At 49.7% G+C, this 23,495-nt stretch overlaps 1 protein-coding gene across 5 annotated transcripts in view; it reads right to left on the bottom strand.

Annotated features, from left to right (window-relative positions):
- LOC135913372 (neprilysin-2-like) overlaps nucleotides 1-23,495 on the bottom strand; it is a 472,005-nt gene that overhangs the window by 90,748 nt on the left and 357,762 nt on the right. For all 5 annotated transcript variants that reach the window (XM_065445971.2, XM_065445968.1, XM_065445970.1 and 2 more), the window contains exon 8: nucleotides 22,695-22,919. In XM_065445971.2, coding sequence (XP_065302043.1) covers nucleotides 22,695-22,919 — 225 coding nt within the window. The remainder of the gene's footprint in view (nucleotides 1-22,694; nucleotides 22,920-23,495) is intronic.

Raw genomic sequence — 23,495 nt, 5'->3', positions numbered from 1 at the left:
CCAGTTCCGAGATACACAACCCAAAAAGACATGATCAGATAGGTTTATCTTCCACACAGAATTGTCCCATAAGGCTTACAAAATGTTTTGTGGCTAAGTAATATCTGCAACAGCAAACCATGTTCCACCAAGTATGGGGATAAATATTTCAGAGCTGTCAGTCTGAGGGCTCCTACAAACTAACAATACATTCAGCACTGACTAGCCTCAATAATAGGATGTGAGCCATTTTGCTGAAATTAATAGAACTTCAATTATTGTGATCTTGTTTACGAAAAAAATTGCAATTGTAATGCAGTTCTAGTATCTGTCACTTTTGTAAATATTTTCCAATTAGTTTTTCAGACTACAATTTTTGGTGATAGAGGTATTCATTGCAGAAAGATCTAGTACATGGCACTTAATAACAAAGGTACTGGTCATTGTAGACTTTCTGTTGCACAGCTGTTTCTTGAAATCTGAAAGGATGTACCCGCCTCCTTATGTTAGCTAGAAACGGAAATCTGTCAGTATGTTTTGTTTAAAATACAGCCGATCAACCCGATAGTTAGGCTGCTTGCCAAATATAAATTATAACGATAATAGTGAAGGACCATAATAACAGAGTGATGCTGACACATAACAATGCCCAACTACATCCACGCAGCTGTGCCATACAATGTGCATGTGTTCAGAAGAGCAAAATGCCCCAGAGAGAAAGCAGCAGTAACTCATTGTTTGTCATCTTGTTCAAGCAGATTATGCGCTAGCTGTAATTTATGCTCAGCAAATAGACAAATCAGTCATGTCAGGTGTCTTACTTTAGGTTGCAAGTTCGAAGTTCTTGTAATCTTGCTTGTTTTTATTTTGTTTCCGTTGTGAGCATGAGTGACTTGGTAGCCTTCGCACATATTCTCAAAACTGTTTCATCAGTGGGAATCAGGAAATTTCATTTACATATGAAATTCCCAGTTACTAATTTCATAGGCTTTGAGCTTAATTCTCTTATCTTTTATATGTTTATCGACCAAGTAGTCTTATCGTTCATTAAAACATATCCATGCAATGCAGAGAGGGTACCCAAATTATAGATATCTGTTCTTGCTTTCTACCCTGCTCTGGTGTTTTCAAAACCTAGCATTGGTGCAATGGCCTGTCTGCAGAAAAGTAGTAAAGCGCCTAAATTTAAAGGTCAACAACATAATTAAGATACAAAGCAAAAATATAAGTTCGCAATTGTCCCCCATAACGAGAGTTCTGCTTAGAATTTAAAAAAAATTGACATCCTGCTGTGGTGTGAGAATTCCTTTGGGTGCCAAGGGGACTACGTAGCACCTGTACTAGTGTATACAAAGCAAAAAAAAGATCACTCCAGATAGGAGCGGCAGTGGAAAGTCAAGCACAGATGCTTTATTTCACGCACCATTAATGTGGCTTATCATCTGCTCCTGTTGTATGGGAATGCATACATTGGGAAGACAATCCTTTGCGTCATTGTTACCTTAGCGGGACACCAGAGAAAGGTAGAAATCGAGAACAGGTATTCACACTTGGTTGCCCACTGTGTGTTATTTGGATGTGTTTCACTCTACAAAAGGCTACTGTGGTAGGTAATCATAATGACAAAGGCAAAACAATTAAAAAAGGTATGTGTCAGTCATCCGTCTGTGACCTCCAGTGTTTATAGAAACACTTCTTTGTGTATATGTGCCAAGCCGTAGGGAGGCTTTACATAACTCAGCCATGCTTGCTAAGTTAAAGATTGGAATAAGGAAAATCACAAGAACATTGTATGAGTGATTTATAAATGTGGCATTTAAAGTAACTTATTCATGTATGTCCTGAGGATAGATTACAGCCAGTGCATAATGTGCTCTTACAGGATGACTTGTGATGAGTAAAAGAAGCCTTCCTCACATCTTCCTCTTTGTTTCATTTGGACCTTTGTGCACTATGTGTATTGTTACAGCTGCGTGCATGCAGCTGGGTATAGTTTGTTTATGTGTTCTGCTTCCTCTCTTGTCCTCATCATTCATGCGCTATCTTTGCCGTAACAAAATACAGCTGCCTGTGCTACTTATTTTGTCAATGTGTATGCATTATGGAAAGTTTTGTATTAGCAATTATTTCTACCTGTGAAATTGTCTGTGTCAGCTATTTTACTTAGTCTTGCAAAAGTATGTTTATCAACATAAATAAATGATCAGTATAAGGGTTGCTGTATTTATTTTTGTAATTTTGTCAGTTATGAGATTTTTATACACTGTTGCATGTTGTATGACAGAATAAAATTGATGCACAACTTTTTAATGTGGTGTTTTTCAGATCAATTCTCATCTCACGCTAACATGCACATTGCACTGATGGAGAATACCTTAGCAACTTGCGATTCGCTGATGATATTGCCTTGCTTAGTAACTCAGGAGACCAACTGCAATGCATGCTCACTGACCTGGAGAGGCAAAGCAGAAGGGCGGGTCTGAAAATTAATCTGCAGAAAACTAAAGTAATGTTTAACAGTCTCGGAAGAGAACAGCAGTTTACGATAGGTAGCAAGGCACTGGAAGTGGTAAGGGAATACATCTACTTAGGGCAGGTAGTGACCACGGATCCGGATCATGAGACTGAAATAACCAGCAGAATAAGAATGGGCTGGGGTGCGTTTGGCAGGCATTCTAAATTCATGAACAGCAGGTTGCCACTATCCCTCAAAAGGAAAGCGTATAACAGCTGTGTGTTACCAGCACTCACATATGGGACAGAAACCTGGAGGCTTACGAAAAGGGTTCTGCTGAAATTGAGGACGACGCAACGAGCTATGGAAAGAAGAATGATCGGTGTAACGTTAAGGGATAAGAAAAGAGCAGATTGGGTGAGGCAACAAACGCGGGTAAATGACATCTTAGTTGAAACCAAGAAAAAGAAATGGGCATGGGCCGGACATGTAATGAGGAGGGAAGAGAACCGATGGTCATTAAGGGCTACGGATTGGATTCCAAGGGAAGGGAAGCGTAGCAGGGGGCGGCAGAAAGTTAGGTGGGCGGATGACATTAAGACGTTTGCAGGGACAACATGGCCACAATTAGTACATGACCGGGGTAGTTGGAGAAGTATGGGAGAGGCCTTTGCCCTGCAGTGGGCGTAACTAGGCTGATGATGATGATGAACATGCACAAATTGTGTGGGAAAAAGTGCCAACAAGAGTACCATAAGGTAACACAGCTGTTTTTACTATTAGACTGGATTATCAATAGCCAACCAGTTGTTTTCCGCAAGCATAGCATAATGCATAGATAATGTAACCTAAGTTGGAATATTGTTTTTATTGCACTTCATTATATGGGTCTCCTTTGTACATAAGTGCAGCCTCTGTTATTTGTTATGTGTAGCTTATTTGCTTAGAATGTTAAGTCGTAAGTTAAGTCTTTTAGAACAGGGAAATAGGTTGAACTTATCAATCTTTTGACATATTATAAGAGACTTGTGCGGTGGTGAATTAACCTTCTACATGAGGTACATAATACTTTGGGGTCTCATTATGGTTCTGAGTGGCATTGCAGTGTCATGCATATGCAGCTGCAGGCTACATATTGGATATTTATTTAAAACCGTTTTGCTTAGTTGGCTATTGATTCCAGTTTAATGGTAAAGAGAACTGTCTTGCTTTCATAGTGATTCTGTGCTGACTTATAGATTTGAATTTTCCAGAAGACAATAACAAAGATTGATGAAATATAAACTTTTTCTTGCTAACCTGCCATGTGCCTTTTGTCAAGTTTACTGTGGATTCTTTGTTATCCTATGTTGTCTTTTCATAGTAGTCTTCTTGAGAACTAGCCGTAGTCGTGTGTACTTAGAGCAATAGTTGTTGACACATTTTGAAAAGTGGCTCGACACTGCCATCCAAGAGTGAAACGACTTGCACAGATTAGTTACCTTACTTTGTTTGCAAGAGGCCGGCACCACGCACTAAGGGTAACTTGACACACACTGCTGGAGTCATCAGACTCATCTAGAATAGTTACCTGAATCATGCTTGCAGTGTTCATGTGACACTTTATCTTGAGTCGTTCGACTCATTTAGAATTGTTAACGGACTCCCTCAGCACTAGTCTTGTAACCCTTTTGAGAATGTATAGGCGACTATTACAACAGAGTATGCATAACTATTGTGTGCGGAGTCATGCAAACACCTGGTATTGAGCACAGATAGTCTCGTGACTCTCTTCCAAAAGAGAGTTCGGGTGTCTCCCACAAAGTGAGTCGTATACGTGACGAGTCCAGACTCTTCGAAAAGAGTAAGGGATACTCTTTTTTTCTTAGTGTGCACGTTGAAGAGTAGAGGTGACAAGACTGCTCCTTGAGGTGTACCCCGTGTGCCTAGTGGGTAAGGGCCGTGCTCGGTGGAATCGAGGCGGATGAAGACGGCGCGATTAGAAAGAAAAGCGCGGATGTAGTCGAAAGTCTTCCATCCACAGTCTGTGGTTGAAACATTAGCGAGAATGCTACTGTGTTTGACATTGTCGAACGCGCCCCGAAGATCGAGAGCGAGAACGGCTGTCACATCGTGGTGGAGCTGTAGCAAGATGTCCTGTGCCGACAGATGCGGGCGAAAGCCAAACATCGTGTCGGCAAAGGTCCCCCTAGCCTCCAGGTAGGCGGAAAGGCGGTCGCGGACCATAGTTTTCATGAGTTTGCCGGCGCAAGAGGTGAGAGAGATGGGTCTCAGGGCCTCAATGCTAACCGGCTTGCCCGGCTTGGGGATGAACGTGACCAGCGATGTGGTCCATTCTGATGGGAGTGGCGAGCCGTCCCATATAGATAAGGTGGAGTAGCGACAAAAGAGCCTGGTCGGGGAGATTGGCTAGGAGCGACACTGTGATGCCATCCCGGCCGGGAGCCGTGCCCCGCCGCATTTTTGCCAGCGCCGCCCGCAAGTCGGGAAGCGTGTATGGAGCGTCGAGGTTGGAGTTGGGGGAACCAGAATATGTGTATTCCGGGCCCACGGGGTCGACCGTGCGACAAATGTATCGGTCGCAGAGATCCTTCGCGAGTTAATCTGTCGTGCCCTGATAGGCATGCAAGGCGCGACGGAGTTGACGCTGTGTTTCTCCACGGGTGGTGGAGGGGTCCAGAAGGCTCCGGAAGAGACGCCACGTGCTCTTGGAGCTCATCCGGCCTGCTGCCTTCGTGCAAGTGTCGGTCCAATTTGAATCGGCAAGCTGCCCAGAATATGCAACCGCTTGTGTGGTGAGCGCCTCGATACGGGAGCGGAGTTTGCGGTTCAGCTTGTTTCGCCGCCAACGGCGTATGAGGCCGCGGTGAGCTTCCCAGAGATAAAGGAGGTGCGGGTCGATAGCAGGAGTCACGTTAGAGGTGGCAAGGGTCTGTGTGTGCGCTCGTTGCGTATGAAGGGCATAGGATGCCCACGCCGCGTATTCGTCTGAATCAGGGATCGGGGGGAAGGGTTGAGATGTGAACTTGGTCCAGTCGGTAAGACAGGCCTGGCCCCAGTGTTGGCGCATTTTCTGTCGCAGCGTGAAGGCAATGCGGAGCAGAAAATGATCGCTACCGAGGGTTTCATCGAGATTCTCCCACGTAGCATCGCGGATGTTATGGGTGAGGGAGAGGTCCGGGCAAGTGTCACGTGACACCGAATTACCGCAACGTGTGGGATGTACGGGATCAGTGAGCAGCGTGAGACTAAGCGAGGAGATGAGCTCCTTAAGCTGTCGGCCTCGGGTCTTTTCGTAGTGGTAGCCCCAGTGAGGGCTGGGGGCATTAGGGAAGGAGCGGCGTATTGGCGAAATGACTGGCTGCCGTACTGGAAGGGCCGAGAGGCGTCGCCGAACGCTTGAGGGCGACGGCGGCAATATCGGGCGACGTGCCCGGGAGTGCAGCAAGAATAACAGATGGGACGATTGTCAGGTGTCCTCCAAGGATTAGCTCGCGGTGCGGTCCAAGATGCAGCATGGGCGTCCGGTGGTACCGGTTGGGACTGGGTCGCGAACGACGCCGGTGGAGGCCTGCCCCTACTGCAAAAACCAGCGTCTCCCAGCGTCTCCCAGCGTCTTCCAGTGTGAAACCAGCGCGCTTTTTGGCGCTGGGTCGCACTGGGTACGCTGGCACTCGCTGGGACTCACTGGGACACCAGTGAGAACGCTGCATAAGAGCTGGGTCCCCGTGGAAGAGACGGTGGTTCCACTGCCATGACGCTGGGGCGCACTGGTTTGTGCTGTACAGGCGCTGGTTCTCGCTGCAGTTCGCTGGTTCGCACTGGAAACTGCGCTGGTTGTTTTTGTGCCGCGCTGGTTCCAGTACGCATGGACGAGCGCTGCTGAATATTAAATACTCAATTTATACAATTTTATCGCTTGATACTAGTCTCTTGTCCTACATAACGCTATATCTTGGGGTTATAAAACCTTTTTCGTGTTCCAGCTTGGAATGAAGGTGCGTGAGCTGCCCATGATTATTCATGCACATTTGAAACTGAAAATCACTTTCGTTTTTTTTATTTTCCCTTTTGGCTGGGCGGATAGCTAAATTCTTGAACGAATTACGTACAAAAAATACAACCACGTGCGAACGAGCAATTATGTCGGCGCAAATGTTTCGTTCATCAAAAAGAGTTCAGTAAAACTCAATTGATGTCACCACCATACTAGCATCCTATCACGTATAAGTAAGTAGAAGTTAAGTCGCCTAAAGGTTTCGTCATTCCAAGAAACCTGTATGGCACTCTTTTGAAAGAATATAGCAACGCTAAGGACATGCGTGTTAAAATTCAGCGCAGCGGCCAGCCATAATGTGCAGCAAGTGTCCGGACCGTGACACAAGTGTGTACAAAATTTCAGCTATTCAACGTTACACAGTCATACGATTGTTTTCGTAGTCGCAGTTACGCAAACAAAGAGCAAATAATGCTTAAGCAAGGCTATCCCAGAAAGTACATGTCGAGAATACTTATAATTATCAATATTAATTTTGTTATTATTCGCAATTCTTCAGGAAAGGCAACTCTCGCGGACCCATCCTGTGGGCTGCAAGGGAGTTAAAGGTGCTAAAGCTTTGAATTCAGATATTTCTTTTCGGCTGACCTCAGCGCTGTGCAGAAACAATATGGGACAGAGTAATCTCGGAAGTTTGCGGAAAGCAATACGATGTAACCAAACGCAGCAGAACGGATGTCCAATCGCGGATTGATGTTACCGTCGCCGCAAACCATGGGTATGTACAATGCCCATCATTCAATTACGTGCACACATGACACTTTAATCGAAAAGATTGCAAGGCTACTAATGGAAAAACACTGACTTCATGAACTGTACTTGCCTCTTGTATGGCGTGAGCCATACAGGCGCTGTGGAAATGGATCACCAAAGCGCAAGACGGTAACGTTCACCTGGAATCTGCAAACGTTCACGCTGGAACTCATGAGCGCACGACACGACCACCACGGCCAGAGAAAGTGCGCAAGCTGAGCATGTGAGAGCGCGGAAGCGCACCGACCCAGCAACCTTCAGGCATTACGAGCTTACAGGGAAGGGCGAAGAGATCCAATAAGACGGCGGTGTTAAGTCATGTGACCAACTAAGCGCGAATCAGCGCAAAGCGTACGCGCGCATGTAACAGACAGTAGCGATTCGACTGGATAAAGGCAGTCACTGCTCTCTTCTATGGAAGGAGTTGCAGCCATTTACGAGGTTGCCGTACTCTGCTTCTCGACATGTTCGGAAAGCGTAGGACGCGATAGATTCGATTACGCCTTGCGCTGGGGTAATGCGCAGCTGTTCCGCCACTCGGCCTACCGATTTGTGACGTTTCCACGCGATATGCTTGTGCAGTTTCGGTGGTTTATTGCATCTTCTACATTTATCGTCTGCACTGGAAGTTTGATCCTAAGTGCAGCAGATTCACGTTGCTGGCTGACACGTCTTTTCGGAAGAGCGTGCGCTGAAGGCAGCCATAAAAGAGGCTTAACATTCCCCGGTATGATCACGTAGTACGTATTGAATTCTGCCTGTTGGTCCAACACATATCCAGTTTGGGACATTCCGTTGAAAACATCCTTCGGACATCGATACGATTAAAGTTTGGGGATTTCTTTTAGATCCTAGAAGTTGAATTGTGTGGATGTCAGAAGGATGTCTTAAATAGGAGATTCCGAAATAAATGCCCACATGTTATGCACTGGACGTCTTGACCGGCATTTGGACGTTCGTATCTAATCTGGATGTCCAGAGGATATTCGTGGTTCAATGAGATGATGCGCATGACAACGACTCTTGCGTCCTTGCTATTTCTGATCTGCACGACATCCGCAGTGAACAATGGTGTGATGACTGTTTACGTGTTCTCATCAATCGTCTTAATTCTGGACATTGGGAATACCAGCGAAATACTGACAGAGCACTCGCATGCGAAGAGGCTGATGAAAGAACTTTCGCAGCGGCAGCGCTATTTCTTTTTCGAAAAGTAAGTTGTTTTCAAACGAATTTGATCATTCGTGGTGCCTATGTGAATACTCGAGACTGCTAGTTGTATAAATATTCTCTAAAGTCGGTTCGTCAAAATCATTTGGTAAAAGAAAATGCATTGCGGATGGCGTTATTGCTCGTCCAAGCCTGGAAACACTGCTTATAGGACAGATCCCAGAACATGAATCGAAGCAGCTCTCAATTAGAGAAAATTACCGAAGTGCATTAGCCAGGTTTCGGTATTGTTCTTCCCGAAAGAGCTGGCCTCTCTCTGCAGTACAGTGACGTGAGGACATGTTACTCCTTAACATGTGTAATTGTTTATGCGCAAGGAGAATATTTTTGCGATGACGTGTGTGGCAAAGTAACCGCTAACTGCAGGTGAGTGCTTTTGCTCTCGGTATGCTAAGGTTCCGTTCATTCGTGCTATGCATAATTCGCACTAGTCTGTTTATTTCATCCCGTTTAGTCTTCGCCAATTTGTCGCTACAGATACCAGTAGTCACGGAATCGGCAGCGTGTCATTTCGAATGCAGCACAAGGAAGAGTTTGCTGAACAATTTCGCCACTTAAAAGACGAAGAATTGAACACGGATGTCGGTCCCCCAAATCCGTTGGTTCCATTCACCACTTCCGAATTTTTTTGATAGCCGCAGCAACATTTCTTTCCATGGCTCGTCGTTGGGCTTGTTGGTTCTGCATTCTGACGTATCTGGCGATTAGATAGCGACAAGAAAGTGGACAAACTTAGAGCTACACTTACAACTGATGTTTATTTTCCTGAGCACCGCTACAAATACAGATGACCAGGACAAAGCAGAAAATGAAGAGAGGGGAGGCACGAAAAGGCTATCAGCCGCACACAGCCCTACGTGCCCCCATGTCGCCTATTTGTATAAAATTATTCTCACTCCTTTCCTGATAATGACAGCGACCCAACCCTCACGCACTTCTCGTCCCTTTTCAAGATATCTTGTATTTTGATGAGTTTGTCTTTCCTGTAGCAATTGTACACGCTTCAGCAAACTGAAGCCGACAGCCACAATCGCGGCAATGCAACCCATACAACCATTTCAAGATTATATCACAGTTCACGAAGACGTTCGTTCAGATATAATAGTCTTCACTGAGTCCTCACGTTGCATTTGGCGATTGTGGCGGCCGGCCTCTGTTTATAAAGCACCTGTAAAACTGACACACATATTGTTGCGTGTGGAAAGACACAGACAGAAGAGGCTATTTACAGGTCATTTACACTGGAGACAGGCAGCCAGGCCGACACTCGCTCATGCCTAGCGCACGGACCAACTTCATCGTCGTTCTCGCGGCGGCTCATCTCTTGAGCATCGCTCGTTGATATCTTAATACTAATCCCCCGCCCGCCCGGCGGCAAAAGCACCGTCACGGTGCTGTTAATTATCCAAGGCGCGTGAAGAGTTGTAGGGTTTGAGTCGGGCGACGTGGAAAATGTCATTGGTTGTCACAGTGGAGGACGTAGTGGGCGTGGCTAGAACGATTTCATAGTGACATCGGTCACTTTGCGGAGCATGCGCTATGGGCCTGTGTAACGAGAAAGCAGTTTATCACCAAAGCCAACTTTACGCGAAGGTGACCAAAACAACACGAGGCTGCCGGTCACAAAATGAACATCAAGGTGCCGGAGGTCGTAGCGTCGCTTTTGCTTGCCTTGAGATACGTGTAGGCGAGCGTGCGCAAGTTGACGAGCGTGGTCAGTGTGGGCGATTGCATCCCAGGCATAAGCGCCAGTTGAAGCTGTGGCGGACGGAAGCACAGTATCCAGTGGTAGCGTCGGTTCGCGGCCACACAATAGGTAAAACGGGGAAAGGCCGGCAGTTTCGAGACGGGAAGAGTTGTATGCAAAGGTTGTGTAAGGTAGAGCTAGGTCCCAGTCACGGGGGCCGTCGCAAACGTATTTGTATCGCATGTCCGTAAGGCTGCGGTTCAAGCGCTCAGTGAGGCCGTTCGTTTGGGGGTGGTAGGAGGTGGTAAATTTACGCCGTATTGAGCAGGAACGCATGATGTCGTCGATGACTCTGGCCAAAAATGTACGGCCATGGTCTGTTAGCAATTGACGCGGAGCGCCATGCGTCAAAATGATATCTTGTAGGAGGAAGTCCGCTACATCAGTTGCTCAACTGGTCGGAAGAGCACGGTGTTACGGTAGTCCGGTGTAGTCCGGTGTAGTCCGGTAGTGTGTAGTTACGGTCGCGTAGTCCGCCGCGACTGCAACCCACTTTTTTCCTGATGTAGATTCCGGAAATGGGCCGAGACGGTCTAAGCCGACACGATGAAAGGGCTCGGCAGGGAAGTCGAGCGGCTGCAGGTAACCAGCGGGGAGCTGGGAAGGCTTCTTGCGTCGTTGGCAATGTTCACAAGCGGCTACGTAGCATCGTACGGAACCGGCAAGGTGCGGCCAGAAAAAACGGTGACGTACATGGTGATAGGTTCGAGATACGCCGAGATGTCCTGCCGTTGCTGCGTCGTGGAGCTCTTCTGGAACGGTCGAGCGGACGTGTTTAGGTATGACAAGTAGGAACTCAGAGCCGTCCGGAGGAAGGTTACGACGGTACAGAGTACCGTCGCGGAGGACGAAAAGGCGTAGCGTGGCGTCGGACGGAGAGTGTTCAAAAAGGTCGATGAATGCTCTGATGTAGGCGTCACGACGTTGCTCGTCGGCGAAATGAAGCAGCTGTGACACAGACAATACGCAAGCAGCACTGGTAATATTGGAGGAGTCAGGGTCGTCAACAGGGTAACGCGACAAGCTGTCAACATCTTGGTGCAGACGGCCAAACTTGTACACCACGGAATATGAAAATTTTTGTAGCCTCAAAGCCCATCGACCAAGATAGCCTGTAGGATCTTTTAGCGATGAGAGCCAGCAGAGAGCATGATGGTCTGTGACTACGGAAAAAGGGCGACCGTTTAGGTAAGGATGTAAGTTCGCAACCGCCCAGACAACAGCAAGGCATTCGCGTTCCGCAATGGAGTAGTTGCGCTCCGATGGTTCTAGGAGGCGGCTCACATAAGCAATAACGCATTCCTGGCCCCGCTGACGCTGGGCTAAGACGGCACCTACGCCATGACCGCTGGCATCTGTAGCAATTCTGTAGGGGCATCAGGGTCGAAGTGGGCGAGAATGGGTGGTGAGGTTAGAACAGTGACGAGACGAGAGAAGGTGGCGGCTTCTCCAGTGTCTCACGAGAATCGTACGCCTGTCTTCAAAACATTAGTTAGAGGTCTAGCAATTGTCGCAAAATCTGGAACAAAACGACGAAAGTACGAGCATAGCCCTACAAAACTTCGAACATCTGCGACTGTCGTCGGAACCGGAAACTCTCTGACAGCACGAGTTTTGTCGGTACAAGGCTGTACTGCGGAAGCGTCAACGTGATGGCCCAGAAGAGTAATTTTTCCGTGGCCAAAACGACATTTGGACGAGTTAAGTTACAGCTTCGCCTTTCGAAATACATCAAGTATAGCTGTGAGACGCTCAAGGTGAGTGTCGAACGTGGGTGAGAAGACGATGACGTCGTCGAGGTAGCAGAGACATGTGGACCATTTGAAACCTCGGAGCAAGGAGTCCATCATACGCTCAAAGGTGGCAGGGGCGTTGCATAATCAAAACGGCATTACTTTAAGTTGGTATAGGCCATCAGGTGTGATGAACGCGGTTTTTTCTCTGTCCGTATCGTTAACAGCAATCTGCCAGTATCCAGAACGAAGATCAATAGAAGAGAAATAGCTGGAACCATGGAGGCAGTCAAGGGCGTCGTCTATACGTGGGAGCGGGTAGACGTCCTTCTTAGTAATGTTGTTCAGATGACGTTAGTCTACACAAAAGTGCCATGTGCCCTCCTTTTTAACCAACACCACAGGTGACGCTCAGGGATTCAAAGAAGGCTCAATAATGTTTTTATATAGCGTTTTGTTGACTTCGTTTTGAATTACTCGGCGTTCCGAAGCAGAAATTCGATACGGTCATCGGTGAATAGGCGTAGCATCGCCAGTAATTATCCGATGCTTGACCGCGAGCGCCTGGCCTAAAGGGCTATCGTCGAAGTCGAAATTATCTCGGTAGGACGATAATAATCAGCAAAGCTCCTCAGCCTGCGCAGAGGACAGGTCCATCGCGACCATTTTCTTTATGTTGGGATCATCCCCAGAGGCTGGCGTGAGGGGCATGCTAAGCTCGCGAAAACCATTGGTCGATAGCGCTGCCACGTATTGGTCGCCGAGATAGTCAATGGTTGCAAGGCAAATACCTTGCGGTAGAATTTGCTTTCCCAATCCAAACGTACAGACAGGCATCCGAGTGCGGGTCCCAGAAATATTAAGTATACTGTGACGCACTGTAACGTCATACCTTATTGGAATGTCGGCCAGACGAGTGACGGGGTACTCGCCATCAGGAATTCGTGGGAAAGACAGCAGTTCGATTTCGGCTATTGGCTTTGCGTGCAGGCGAAAAAAGCCGGTGGGACATAAGTGGCAGTGGGGTGCGTCAGAAGGTTCTGCGGGCATCGGTAACTCAAGGCGAAGGGCAGTCAATAAGAGCTGAAAGTGCGGAGAGAAAATCGAGGCCGAGAATAAGGTCGTGGGGGCATTGAGCAATTACGGTGAAGAGGACAGGAGTGTGGCGGCTGGTGATGCTAACACGTGCCGTACACATGCCGATGATTGGCACAGAATCACCATCCGCAACGCGGATGACGCGTACCGACGCTGGGGTGAGGAGCTTGTTCAGTCGTCGTCGGAAGGCAGCACACATAATAGAAAGATATGCTCCTGTATCGATGAGTGCCATGACAGGATAGCCGTCAACGTCAACGTCAAGAAGGTTTCGGTTTGTGGGTAACGTGAGAAGAGGATTGAGGGCAGGGTCGACAACGCAGCTTCACGTCCAGGAGCTGCAGTGCCTAGTTTTCCGGCTGGATGCGGGAGGCCATAGGAGGCGAAGAGAAGCGGCGGGGTTGGGGTGAACGAGTCTGATGGCGTCGAGATGAGGGCGAGTGGCTGTAGAGAAGGTACGGAGCAGGAGCATCATCGGCAGTGGATTCATGGCGGATGGTATAGGGAACGGAAACTCCAAAGTTGCGGTAAAAAGCGGCGGCGTTTGTGCGAGGAGGTGTGACCATCGGTTGCGGCAGTGACGAGTGACGTGGCCGATGCGAGAGCAGCGGAGCAGATCGGCCGGTCATCAGGGGTGCGCCAATCGGACGGGTTGCCGCGAGATGTGGCGGAAAGGGACTGCCGAGGACGAGGAAGGCCGCTACAGAACTGGGGAAAGCTGGGTAGAGAAGTGGAAGAAACGGAGTTCAGACCCATGTTCGCAAATTCTTGTCAGGCGGCGGCCTGAATCACCGCAAAGGCTGTTGCTTTTGGATCGGGAGGCGTCGTGGAGAAAGCTGGCGAGCAGGCGGCCTCGAGTTCGCGGCGATCAATACGGGTGACGTCGCACAGGTGGTGGTCTGACGTGGTCGACCCTCACATGTCGACGTAGCAGCAGTGTTGGGTAGACGCGTGATGCGGTGTGTGATACGGCGGCTTTTAGCTTGTTCAAGGCGACGGCATTCTCTGATGATTGCGTCGATAGTGGAGACGTTGCCGAAAACACGCAAATTGAAAGCTCATCGGCGATGCCTTTTAGAATGTGTGACACTTTATCTGCTTCGGACATAGTATCGTCAGCTTTGCGGCATAAAGCCAAGACGTCGAGGATGTAGGAGCGCTCGTCCCATGTACCTGCTTGTCCCTGTGTCTTTCTTGCGCTATGTATCCATGTTCGTAGGATGTAGGAAACGTACGGCTCCGTAGATGCCTGAACACGAGACGCAAGAGCCTTTCTCGAGGCAGCCTTGCGCCCAATGGGGTCGCCGAACAGTTACCCTAGGTTCTCTTTGAAACTGTCCCAACTGGTTATCTCATCGTAATGTGTTTCGTGCCACTCGCGTGGGGTGCCTCTGAGAGAAAAGATGACATTGGGGAGCATATTGACACGTGTACTTATCTTTATCGGGCGACCACGTTTCGCCGCTTAACAACTGTAATCGCACAGCGAGGGACGCGCCTGAATGTATCCGATGTTTCTGGAAAGTTATCGATGCTTCTACCTGGCTGTCTGTTGTCGCCGAACCTTGTGTTATCTGATTTCATCGCGTAACGCGAATGGTGTAGAACTTTGTGGAAGGCACACGGGTCCGAACGATTAGTCTGGAACATTCGACGGCTGCTCTATAAAAGCCGACGCACTTGACCCGCTGATCAGATTTTCGACGATCGCCGACTGTGTTCGCCGCTATCGTTGTGCTTTAAGTGTAGCCTGTTTTGTGGGCACAGGTTCGCCCAATAAAAGCTAGTTTTGTCTTTCACAGTACTGCTACTGTGTTCTCTCTTTACCGTCACTACCACGTGACATCTGGTGGAGGTGCTTGTGCGTTCATGTACCGAACGCCCCCGCAAAGCCGCGATCCAAGTCCGAAGCCCGAGGACAAAACCAACGTCGCCCAAGACCACCGAGCTAGCCGCCGGCTGCAAGGACTGCCCCCAGAGCACGGACTCCTACCTGAGACGAGCAGGAAGATTGCCACCAAGTCCTCCCCAATGGCAGCCCCAGCATCCCCCGTCGTGCTGCAGCAGCCCAGGGAGCCCCCCACGTTCCGCGGTTCAACATTCGAGGACCCGGAAACCTGGCTCGAGACGTACGAGAGGGTCGCTGCATTTAACAGCTGGAACAGCGACGACAAACTGCGACATGTCTTCTTCGCATTGGAAGACGCTGCCAGGACGTGGTTCGAGAACAGAGAAGCCACGTTAACGACCTGGGACCTTTTCCGAAGCGCCTTCCTGAAGACATTCACAAGCGTCGTTCGCCGAGAACGAGCCCAAGCACTACTGGAAACCCGAGTGCAGCTGCCCAACGAGACCACGGCGATTTTTACAGAAGAAATGAGCCGCCTATTCCGCCACGCCGACCCGGAAATGTCCGAGGAAAAGAAAGTCCGGCTACAAATGCGTGGTGTTAAGGAGGAACTTTTCGCCGGTATGGTACGAAACCCACCGAAGACTGTCGACGAGTTTCTTCGCGAGGCCACTAGCATCGAGAAGACACTCGAGATGCGAAACCGGCAATTCGACCGCCGCACCAACGCTACCAACTATGCCGGAGTTCAATCACTGGCCTCCGAAGACCTGCGCGAGGCTATCAGGGCAGTCGTACGAGAGGAGCTTCAGAAGATCTTCCCGTCGTCGCAGCCTCAAGTGGCCTCGATCGCTGACATCGTCAAAGATGAGGTTCAGAGGTCGCTTGGAGTTCCGGAGGTGCAACCTCAATTACCGCAACCCCAACCTGAAGCGATGACCTACGCCGCCGTCGTACGCCGTCAAGGCCCACCTCAGCGACCGCGCCAGGGCCCTGTAACGCCACAATTCCGTCGACCACCGCCGCCGCCGCCGACAGCGCGCCCACCCGTCGCCCAGCGGAGCTACCCGAGGAAGACCGACGTTTGGCGCGCTCCTGACCACCGCCCACTCTACTACCACTGCGGGGAAGCGGGTCACGTCTACCGCCGATGCCCATACCGCGACATGGGACTGAGAGGGTTCGCCGTCAACGCGCCGCGTCCAAAGCTTGGAGAGCGCCCACGTGACATCGCCGATTACCTAGCCGCCACTCAGTGGAACTCTCGACGACCATCCCGTTCACCGTCACCAGGCCGCTACCTGTCACCGCAGCGCCGACCGTACACTGGTCCAGCTCGGGGCCGCTCTGCGAGCCCATATCCGGAAAACTAAAAGCAGCAACCGATGGAGGTGCGGTTGCTGTTCGTCGAACTGACGAAGATCCTCCGCCGCCGACGAAGTCGATGAAGAAACCATCTCGACGACCTAATGACGACACACCGCCGTCCCGACGAAGTCAGCAAGCCAAGACTACACCGACGAAAGACGACTTGACGACGCGACGTTCCAGTTTCAGTTCAACACGACGCAGCCGTGATCCGACGCCAAGACCTAACTGCAACGCCAGACAAAGAACCACCGACCTCGACGTGCTTCTCGACGGCCACGCAGTTACCGCCTTAGTGGACACCGGTGCTGATTACTCCGTCATGAGTGGACACATCGCCGCCCAGTTGAAGAAGGTTAAGACTGCATGGGAAGGCCCTCAAATTCGCACCGCTGGAGGACACCTGATTACGCCGACTGGAATCTGCACGGCAAGGATAACCATTCATGACCGGACTTACCCTGCCACCTTCGTTATCCTCCAACAGTGTTCTCGAGACGTCATTCTCGGTATGGACTTCCTGAACCAACACGGCGCAGTCATCGACCTGAAGTCGAAGTCAATAACGCTGTCGGAAGATAAAGCGATACCGCCGGAGAACCCTCGTAGTCACCACGCCTTGAGTGTGCTCGAAGACCAAGTGAGCATCCCGCCCCGCTCCAGCATTGTTATTTCGGTCGGCACCGAAATACCCGCTGACGTAGAAGGTGTCATCGAAGGCGACCAACGCCTCCTGCTAGACCGTGAAATTTGCGTCGCAAGAGGGATCGCTCGACTGCATGGAGGGAAAACTGAAGTGTTGCTGACAAACTTCAGCCCGGAGTTCAAGCACATCAACAAGGGCACGACGATCGCGTACATCGAGGAAATTGTGGAAACCAGTAATGCGTTTATCCTCTCGGATTCCACCACATCTACCCCGCCGACCACGGTTCCCGAACCAGACTACCACATTAATCCAAGTCTCCCAGTGATTAAGCAACAGCAGCTCAGAAGTCTGCTCCGACGATACAAAGACTGCTTTTCGACGACATCGAGGATTCGACAAACACCAGTCGCCAAGCATCGCATAATCACCGAGGAGTACGCTCGACCACTCCGCCAAAGCCCTTACCGAGTTTCGCCGCGAGAACGCGAAGCTATAAGAGAACAAGTCGACGAAATGCTGCGCGACGACATCATCCAGCCGTCGAAAAGCCCGTGGGCATCCCCTGTTGTCCTGGTGAAGAAAAAGGACGGAACCCTACGTTTCTGCGTCGATTATCGTCGTCTGAACAAGATCACGAAGAAGGACGTATACCCCCTTCCACGGATAGACGACGCATTGGATCGGCTCTGCAACGCTAAGTACTTCTCCTCGATGGACCTCAAGTCTGGCAATTGGCAAATAGAAGTCGACGAAAGAGATCGCGAAAAGACCGCCTTCATCACCCCAGACGGCCTCTACGAGTTCAAGGTTATGCCATTTGGACTGTGCTCGGCGCCTGCAACGTTCCAGCGCGTGATGGACACGGTTTTAGCGGGATTGAAATGGCAGACCTGTCTCGTTTACTTGGATGACGTCGTTGTATTCGCCGGAAATTTCGACGATCACCTTAGGCGGCTTGCCACAGTGCTAGAGGCCATCAAGTCATCAGGGCTCACTCTGAAGCCAGAAAAATGCCGCTTCGCTTACGACGAGCTTCTGTTCCTAGGCCACGTCATCAGTAAATCCGGAGTACGCCCCGACCCGCAGAAAACAGCTGAAATCGCAAAGTTCCCGCAGCCCACCGACAAGAAGGCAGTGCGTAGATTCCTTGGCATGTGTGCCTACTACAGGCGCTTTGTCAAGGACTTTTCACGCATCGCCGAGCCGTTGACACGTCTAACTAAATGTGATGTTGAGTTCAAGTGGGAAACGCCGCAGGCCGACGCATTTGAAGAACTCAAACGACGCATGCAGTCGCCGCCGGTACTTGCGATACGAGTACGCCGGACGAGTACGCCGATACAGAAATCCATACTGACGCCAGTAGCCTAGGCCTCGGTGCCGTTCTAGTCCAGAGGAAAAACGGAGTCGAACAGGTGATATCTTACGCTAGCCGGTCGCTGTCAAAAGCGGAAGGCAACTATTCTACGACCGAAAAGGAATGCCTCGCCATCGTTTGGGCTACAGCTAAATTTCGCCCTTATCTTTATGGCAGGCCATTCAAAGTCGTCAGTGACCATCACGCTTTGTGTTGGTTAGCGAGTATAAAGGATCCTTCAGGACGACTGGCGCGGTGGAGCCTCAGACTACAAGAATACGACATCACTGTAACCTACAAGTCCGGACGAAAACACTCCGATGCCGATTGCCTATCACGTGCCCCCATTGACCCGCCGCCGCAAGATGACGAAGATGACGAAGATGACGACGCCTTCCTTGGCATGATAAGCGCAGAAGACTTCGCTGAGCAGCAACGGGCAGACCCGGAGCTAAAAGGCCTGGTGGAATATTTGGAAGGGCACACCGACGTTGTCCCCAGGGCATTTAAGCGCGGACTATCTTCCTTCACGCTTCAAAACAATCTCCTCGTGAAGAAGAACTTTTCACCAGTCCGCGCCAACTACCTTCTTGTTGTCCCGTCAGGACTTCGTCCAGAAGTATTACACGCCCTACATGACGATCCGACCGCTGGACACCTCGGTTTTTCCCGGACACTCTCGAGGATACAACAAAAGTATTATTGGCCGCGCCTGACCGCCGACGTCGCCCATTATGTCAGAACATGCCGAGACTGTCAGCGACGTAAGACACCGCCGACAAGGCCAGCCGGATTACTACAGCCAATCGAGCCTCCTTGCCGACCATTCCAGCAGATCGGGATGGACTTGCTGGGACCCTTTCCGACATCAACAACCGGAAATAAGTGGATCGTCGTGGCGACAGACTACCTCACCCGCTTCACTGAAACTAAAGCACTGCCGAAAGGTAGCGCAGCCGAAGTGGCGAAATTTTTTGTCGAAAACATCCTGCTTCGACATGGCGCCCCAGAAGTCCTCATCACCGACAGAGGAACGGCCTTTACAGCGGAGCTCACCCAAGCCATTCTGAAATACAGCCAGACAAGGCACAGGAGTACCACGGCCTACCACCCGCAGACGAATGGCCTTACGGAGCGGCTGAATAAGACCCTCGCCGACATGCTAGCGATGTACGTCGACGTCGAACACAAGACCTGGGATGCCGTCCTGCCGTACGTAACATTTGCTTACAACACGGCGGTGCAAGAAACAACACAGATCACGCCGTTTAAGCTGGTTTACGGCAGGAACCCGACGACGACGCTCGACGCCATGCTGCCCCACGTCACTGACGAAGAAAATGTTGACGTCGCTAGCTATCTCCAGCGCGCCGAAGAAGCCCGACAGCTCGCCCGCCTACGGATCAAGAACCAACAGAGGACGGACAGCCGACACTACAACCTCCGACGACGCTTTGTTGAGTACCAGCCCGGCGACCATGTTTGGGTTTGGACACCGATACGCCGACGAGGACTCAGTGAGAAATTACTCCGACGCTATTTCGGACCCTACAAGGTCATCCGACGTATTGGCGCTCTGGACTATGAGGTCGTGCCAGACGGCATTTCGCATTCACAGCGGCGCCGCGCACGATCTGAAGTGGTCCACGTGGTGCGCCTTAAACCCTTTTACGGACGCTGACGAAATTCCTTATTTTTTGTTGTTGTTTTCTTTGCTACGGGTGTTTTTATTTCGCTTGTATGTAGCATCGGGTCGATGCTTTTTAAGAGGGGGGTATTGACACGTGTACTTATCTTTATCGGGCGACCACGTTTCGCCGCTTAACAACTGTAATCGCACAGCGAGGGACGCGCCTGAATGTATCCGATGTTTCTGGAAAGTTATCGATGCTTCTACCTGGCTGTCTGTTGTCGCCGAACCTTGTGTTATCTGATTTCATCGCGTAACGCGAATGGTGTAGAACTTTGTGGAAGGCACACGGGTCCGAACGATTAGTCTGGAACATTCGACGGCTGCTCTATAAAAGCCGACGCACTTGACCCGCTGATCAGATTTTCGACGATCGCCGACTGTGTTCGCCGCTATCGTTGTGCTTTAAGTGTAGCCTGTTTTGTGGGCACAGGTTCGCCCAATAAAAGCTAGTTTTGTCTTTCACAGTACTGCTACTGTGTTCTCTCTTTACCGTCACTACCACGTGACAATATTCGTTGGGTCCCACCTGTTATTAGCACTGGCGTGTTCATAGAGCTTGATCCGCTCATGAACATACTGTCCCTCCAGGCCAGAGAACACACATGGGTGGCGATGTGGGGCGACCATGACGATTGGAGCAGTGGGACAAGCAGAAGCCGTTGCAGAGGTGGGCGCGTCACCGGGAGGCGTGGTGACAAGCTCGGTGTGCCGACCACTTCGGAGTTCCTTGGTGAGGACGGGGATTGCTGACCTCCACCAGAATGTTGCGTGTGGAAGGACACAGACAGAAAAGACTATTTACAGGCTAGTTATACTGGAGCAAGCAGTCAGGCCGACGCTCGCTCGCGCCACTTGCACCGGCCAACTTCGTCGTTCTCGCGGCGGCTCGTCTTTGAGCATCGCTTGATGATATCGTAAAAATATTTATGCGAGAAATTATCAAAGCTTTACAAATTTCGAAAAGGTGTGACAGGCGCGTAAGCGTTGCATCACGGTCATTGTCAATGAAGGAGTGCGATTTATTTTCCAGAAATAAGTGTCATGTGCGTACGGTTGTCTACGGCTCATCACCTCTTTGGGTCTCTGCTGTCTGTTTTTTTTTCAGCTTTTTTTGGCCATATGCAAATATAGCGGTGCTCAGGAAACTAAACTTCCGTTGGTATTGCTCGTATTATTGCTCGTATTCCGTTGGTAGCTTAGCGCTGTTTCTCCACTTTCTTGTCCCAGTCTAATACGCTGAATAATACCCCAGTAAGCTGCAGGGCTTGGGCGATACCACCATTGTCCGTCACTACCGATGACGCACATTCTGTTTATCTTCATGCCTCGTGTTTCGGACGGGCTCTTATTGGTCGGCGGGCACATTGACCTAAAAAAAATTGACTAAACGTGCGGCAGATTTCACAAAGACGCTCACAGTCCTGCAATGAAGTTCCTGACGCCTCGCAAGATGCGTCACCTGGGTTCTCGCGACTTGCGCTTTACAAGACGCCTGCCTCCTCCATGGAGGTCTTCTCTGACAAGGTTATTCAAAAGCGTAACTATGAAACGTCTGACCCGGAGATTCTCGTCCAGGTTTTCTCATGTGCGAGAACAGCAGCGCGTCGCAAGAAGAAACACAGAGTCTTTTCTGTCCTGCAAATAGGCACAGTTTATCGTGTCCCGCTATCATTGGGGATGCGATGCAATGGGCAGAGGGGATGATGCGTAACCGGTAGGGTACGGTGACTTGATGTATCAATCAAGGCGTTTGCTCACCATTTGGATCACTGGGCTGACTGCTCTCAAACACCACTTTGTGGGCGAAATTAATGTACCAAGAAAAACCTGCTACAGGGCTGGACGTGGACGTATATTACATAAAGCCGTTACGGCGGCCCAGTCCCCGACGCCAGTAGCATCGGCTGTTCTTAAAAGCGTGTGCAAAACAGCGACCGCAGCGGCAGCTATGGCCAGCATTTGTATAATCAAGGTTGGATGTGGCGTCCGGTCCAGCCGAGAACCAAGGCATGTAAACCCGTGAGCAAAAGTATACGGACCACAGGGTCTCCTAAACAACTAAATTTCTTTGTAATTAGCATACATACCCTGAAATGGATGAGGAAACTGGAAAGTTCTAAATGCTGAGTTTGCACTGCAGTGCTGAGTTTCAAGTTGCATTCGCAGGCTGACGAAAAAACCGACTTTATCGCGCGATCCGTGGTCCCTATATTTTTGCTCATGGGTGGACGTGCCTTGCGAAGCTCGTGGCTAGAGAGGCTGTGATCAGGATACGTGATCATCATCGATGGCAACCGTGTAGATTAGTTCCGTTGCTGAGATGAAGCTTTTTGCGAAGAGTATGTCGCATACGTACCTGGACGTTTACAGTAAAAAAAAGCGTTGTAATACAGAGGGCGTCGAAATATCATTCACAATGATTTAAAGATATGCAAATGCCACGTAGTTGGACAGAACAAAGGTAATGTTGTTTACCGTCGCTTAGTGATACCCAGATAATTTTTGCATCCCGCTTAAACAGACAATTAGTCTTGAATAATTATTATACTTCTAAAACATTTCAGTTACATTCAAAGTGTCAATAATAGAATTGTAAAGCAACATGAAATACTCCCGACACAGCTTTGTCTTGCTCAATACGTACTACACATAAGTGTTTTTCCGAACGTGGAAGAAGCCATGGAATACATCTAAAGTGCCTCAAGTGGCCATTCATAATTTCTTACCTGCCATGACAGCCCGCTGAGAAAGTCCAGCAACGCCCTGGCGATGCCAGCCGTCGAGGACGTGAAGATCAGAGAGCTCGTCTTAAGGCACGTGCTCAGTTCAGCTCGTAGAAAGGCCACCATCTGGACGAGCTCCTCGGACCTGGCTAGTCGCTCCTTCCAATGGCCGTGAAGGCGCCGCGTGGCCACCACTGGCTCGTACCGGTTCACAAACCTCAGGCATGCCTGGTGGTAGGAAAGCTTTTCTCTTGGAACCCCAAGCTTCTTGTTAAAGAATATGTTACGCGTCGTCTAGAAGAATTTATTGCCATGAGTGTCAGTTATGAAATACTGACCATGCGTAGCTGTAGGAGTGTATTTCCTGCTGTGTACCAATTTCCGATGGGCGACTTTTTTACGTTAATTTGACGTATACCTAGATGGCACATGAGTACGAAAGCAGCTACAACCTGTCAATGCAGAAAGCTGATTTTCAAATGTCATAAAAATATATCACAAGCAAGTGCAAGTGGTGTGGTGAATATCAGTTTTATACGTATATCTAAGCCGATCAGTTACGGCCATTTTTCGCTTACGTAGCTTTGTATGCAGCAGTCTACTCCGTATAAAATCTGCAACGACATTTCCTGTCATAATATAAGCATTGATATCATCATCATCATCGTCATCATCATCCTGGTTACGTCCACTGGAGAGCAAAGGCCTCTCCCATACTTCTCCAACTACCCCGGTCATGTACCAATTATGGTCATGTTGTCCTTGCAAACTTCTTAATCCCATTCGCCCACCTAACATTCTGCC

The sequence above is a fragment of the Dermacentor albipictus genome, chromosome 1 (genome assembly GCF_038994185.2).
Source record: "Dermacentor albipictus isolate Rhodes 1998 colony chromosome 1, USDA_Dalb.pri_finalv2, whole genome shotgun sequence".
Classification (NCBI taxonomy): Eukaryota; Metazoa; Arthropoda; class Arachnida; order Ixodida; family Ixodidae; genus Dermacentor; species Dermacentor albipictus.
The sequence above is the reverse complement of the archived record's forward strand: the minus strand, read 5'-3'. Positions and strand labels throughout refer to the sequence as shown.